Source organism: Spinacia oleracea, chromosome 1 (genome assembly GCF_020520425.1).
Source record: "Spinacia oleracea cultivar Varoflay chromosome 1, BTI_SOV_V1, whole genome shotgun sequence".
NCBI lineage: Eukaryota > Viridiplantae > Streptophyta > Magnoliopsida > Caryophyllales > Amaranthaceae > Spinacia > Spinacia oleracea.
Genome location: NC_079487.1, coordinates 81,088,307 through 81,092,052, shown reverse-complemented (window position 1 = coordinate 81,092,052; position 3,746 = coordinate 81,088,307). Strand labels below are relative to the sequence as shown.

At 40.6% G+C, this 3,746-nt stretch overlaps 1 protein-coding gene across 3 annotated transcripts; it reads left to right on the top strand.

Annotated features, from left to right (window-relative positions):
* Window positions 1-1,074: 1,074 nt before the first annotated feature.
* On the top strand, window positions 1,075-3,162 carry LOC110791138 (ATP-dependent DNA helicase Q-like SIM). 3 transcript variants are annotated; one of them, XM_056835008.1, is made up of 4 exons: window positions 1,075-1,887; window positions 2,428-2,606; window positions 2,715-2,934; window positions 3,026-3,162. In XM_056835008.1, exons 2-4 carry the CDS (start codon window positions 2,543-2,545, stop codon window positions 3,117-3,119), a joined length of 378 nt encoding a protein of 125 aa, XP_056690986.1. In that variant the 5' UTR covers window positions 1,075-1,887; window positions 2,428-2,542; the 3' UTR covers window positions 3,120-3,162. The 3 variants fall into 3 exon arrangements, with proteins under 3 accessions (XP_056690986.1, XP_056690991.1, XP_056690985.1); XM_056835013.1 differs by having other exon boundaries at window positions 1,076-1,887; window positions 2,439-2,606; XM_056835007.1 differs by having other exon boundaries at window positions 1,079-1,887; window positions 2,311-2,606.
* The last annotated feature ends 584 nt before the right edge of the window (window positions 3,163-3,746 follow it).

Here is a 3,746-nt window from a genome sequence, read left to right as displayed (position 1 = left end):
CCTGAAGATGAAGAAGGCAAGAGAGATCCCTCAAGGGAAGAAAATAAGGCAAAAAGGATAAAGGCAGGGACGAGCAGTCTGGTGAAGCCCGCAGAGGTCGATGCTCGACCCGAAACCATCTCTCCCGAGCCAGACCAATAGATGGAGGATATCTTCCTCGAAGATGATTCAGACCGGAGCGTCCGAATAGGCAAAGGCCTAAGCTCAGGGCTCCAAATCGACTTGATCCAAGTGCTCAGGGATCACAAGGATATTTTTTCATGGTCGGCGGCTGACATGCCAGGGATAGAACCGAAAATTATATGTCACAAGCTGGATGTCAACGCCGAAGCCCGGCCGATCAAGCAGAAAAAGAGGAATTACTCCTCGGAGAAAAATAAAGCCATCGCCGAAGAGGTGGAAAAGCTGCAAGAAGCGGGATTCATCGAGCCATGCATATATCCCAAGTGGTTGGCCAACGTGGTGATGGTCAAGAAAGCAAATGACTCATGGCGCATGTGCGTGGACTTCACAGATCTGAACCGAGCCTGCCCCAAGGACTGCTATCCCCTGCCGAGGATAGATCAACTGGTGGATTCTACAAGTGGCCATGCACTGCTTAGCTTCATGGATGCCTTTTCAGGGTACCATCAAGTATTAATGCAACCCTATGACAGGGCGAAGACAACATTTATCACAAGTGCAGGAGTGTTCAACTACACAATGATGCCCTTCGGCTCGAAAAATGCCGGAGCAACTTACCAAAGGCTGGTTGATCACGTCTTCACCGATCAGAAGGGAAGGAACGTCGAGGTTTATGTGGACGCACTAGTAGAAAAAATGTCATTTGCAACGCGCATAAAAGGGGCTTTTGTAGCGTTTTTGAGCGCTGCAATTGTGATGGTTGCAAATAGTAGACTCTTATTTGCAGCGCACAAAAACGCTGCAAAAAGCCATTAATTGCAGCGCATGTGGTTTCATACGCGCTGCAAAAAGTCTATTTTCGCAGCCTTTTGCAGAACGTAGGCGCTGCAAAAAAGAGAATTCAAAGCCACATTTCAGAAACTATTCGCAGCATTCACTAGTGGAAAAACAATCATTTGCATCACCATATTTGCCTCGCACATTTAAACATGTGACGCAATTGACAGTTTTAAGCATTAAAATTAGTCATTTGCGTCGCAGAATTACTAATCTGCGACGCAGATGACTCTAAGATGTTCTTAAAGTCATTTGCGTCGCAGATTAATAATAATGCGACGCAAAATATTACCTCCTTTGCGTCGCAGAATTACTAATCTGCGACGCAGATGACTCTTAGAGTCATCTGCGTCGCAGATTTACTAATCGGCGACGCAAAGGAGGTAAAAAATTTTCGGTTTCTAATTAAAATTTAATTATTACCTTTTCCTTTTCTTTTTTAATTTGGTGCGACGCCCTGCTCCCATTCCCTTTCTCCCTCATACATTTCCTGCCTCCCCAAACTCTTTCTCTCTCATAATTTCCAGATCTCCATTGTTGAAATTCCAAAGCTTCTCTGTCTCTCCTTCAGAATCAGTATCGAGCTTTCCCTTCAAAGTCTCCTCTCACCAAATCATCCCAATATCTCAAATTTGTTTTAAAATTCAAGCTTAGCGAATACGAAGGAGGCAAACCCAGATCTGAAAGCGATGACGTCTTCAGCCGGATTTCAAGCCGCATTCTCTGCAAACTCCAGCTCTGAGGTGGATGACTCGGCGGCGACTCATCTGGGTGCGGTGGAAGTGGGGCTGAGTTTTTGGGGAATCTGTTGAGTCGACTCAGACCGAGTTGGTCCCGAGTTACACCGCCATAACAACGCCGAAGTGTTGGTGCTGGAGTTTCGGTTTTTATCGCCACCGACCTTGAATACCTTGTTTCGATCTAAAGGTATTTTCTCTCTCCCTACCGTGATTTCCATGTTTAATTAATTTTGCAACTTTTTCATATTGTTTTGATGAATCTAGGGCTTAATTATGTTAGTTAGTTGGTGATTTTGAGTATTTATTTTACGATTGTTTGAACTCTTCATTTTAGGATTTTGATTTCAGATGTTGTAGTTTGTTATTGATTATGTCGAATCTGTTTAGGATTTTGATTTTGATTTTAGGATTTTGATTTCAGATGAATCTAAATTTTGATTGTTTGAACCCTAGATTTTGATTTTGATTTTAGGATTTTGATTATGTCGAACTCTTAAAAGAGATTCATTAACTAGCTAAGACAATATCATGAAACATATAGTCCATCCAGTTGAAAAAATTCAGTAAGATTTACCTTTGGATTTTTTTCTTTGTCTACCATGATTGCTAGGCAACCCTGCAGTAGAAGCAAGAACTTAATAGACACACATATGCCACATATATGACAGAAAAAACAACTAATTTAGTCTTTTGGAACCTTGAAGAAATCTTCGCTGACATCTTACAGTCTGAACTCAGCCCATAGAACAGTAGAGGATGTAGAACTTGGACCAGACTGGGACCAGAAAGCCAACAGCCTGCTGCGTAAACATTTTGGGTACTCCGGGTTGAAAAGTTTTCAAATGGAAGCTCTTGGTGCTTGGTTTTCTCAGCAAGACTGTCTTGTTCTTGCAGCAACATGGTCTGGTATTTATTTTCTGATTCTTATTCTCCCTTTTCTGTGCATTTCTTCTTGAATCCTTTGTACAATGTATATACTGTGTCAATGTTTTTGAGGCTTTAATGTTTCTACAGGGAAATCTCTGTGCTTTCAGCTACCTGCGCTTTTGACAAGGAAGGTCGTGGTCGTGATTTCTCCATTGATAAGCTTGATGCATGACCAGTGCTTAAAGCTATCAAAACATGGCATCTCTGCATGTTTCCTTGGATCAGGACAACCAGATAACACCGTTGAGAAGAAAGCAATGAACGGCATGTATTCCGTTGTATACGTTTGCCTCGAAACACTGCTTAGGTGAACACATTTGTACATCATCTGGTATTGCTTGTAGTTTGAATTGTTTCTAAATGCCCTGATGTTGTCACTTGGGACTGTATGATGTCAGCTTTCACTGTCTGATGAGGTGTATAATGCATACTAATAAGTCCACTTCAGAGGCTTGCGGAGAACCGTGGAATAGCTTTATTTGCCATCGATGAAGTACATTGTGTTTCAAAATGGGGACATGACTTTAGACCTGATTACAGGTTTCACCCTTGCTCACCTTGGATGTCTTATGTTTGAAATGTTCAGTTGCTTATCCAATGATACATGTTTTTCACATTGCCATTTTGTGCATACAATAAATAACAGCTCGTGTGTTTGATTATTGTGAGGTCTAAGTTCAAATTTTAATGTTCTGTGGTTGATTCCCCAATTCTTGCTAGCGTTTATTACTTTTTCTGAAATGTTCCCATATAATTGAGGTTTAATTATTGTTTCCTTATATGAATATAATTGTTCTGAATGCAATTCAAACTGCAAATGGTAGCAAGACTAGCAGACTATTATACCTCCTGTTGAGAGTAGGTTTGGGGTTATGCAACTCTAATGTTTTTCTTTTCTTAATAAGGGTGAATATGTATTGCCTTTGTTGCTAAGAATGTGATTGTTCTGCTATTTTTGTTTGTTTTCTTTGGGCTGATTACATTATGAGCAATGTCGATATTTAGCTAGTTTATTGTAATATTTACTTAAACTTTTATGTTTAAAGTGTAGTTAGGTTATCAACATGTTGGTTGATCTATGGTGAATTTGCCTTTTATTGGGTTGTAAACTGTTTTGAC

What these genes read in the sequence shown, in the direction of transcription:
- LOC110791138 (XM_056835008.1), top strand. Translation starts at nt 2,543, where the DNA reads ATGGAAGCTCTTGGTGCTTGGTTTTCTCAGCAAGACTGTCTTGTTCTT. An exon ending in TCTTGCAGCAACATGGTCTG is followed by an intron (nt 2,607 to 2,714) that starts GTATTTATTTTC and finishes ATGTTTCTACAG; the next exon opens with GGAAATCTCTGTGCTTTCAG. An exon ending in TGCCTCGAAACACTGCTTAG is followed by an intron (nt 2,935 to 3,025) that starts GTGAACACATTT and finishes GTATGATGTCAG; the next exon opens with CTTTCACTGTCTGATGAGGT.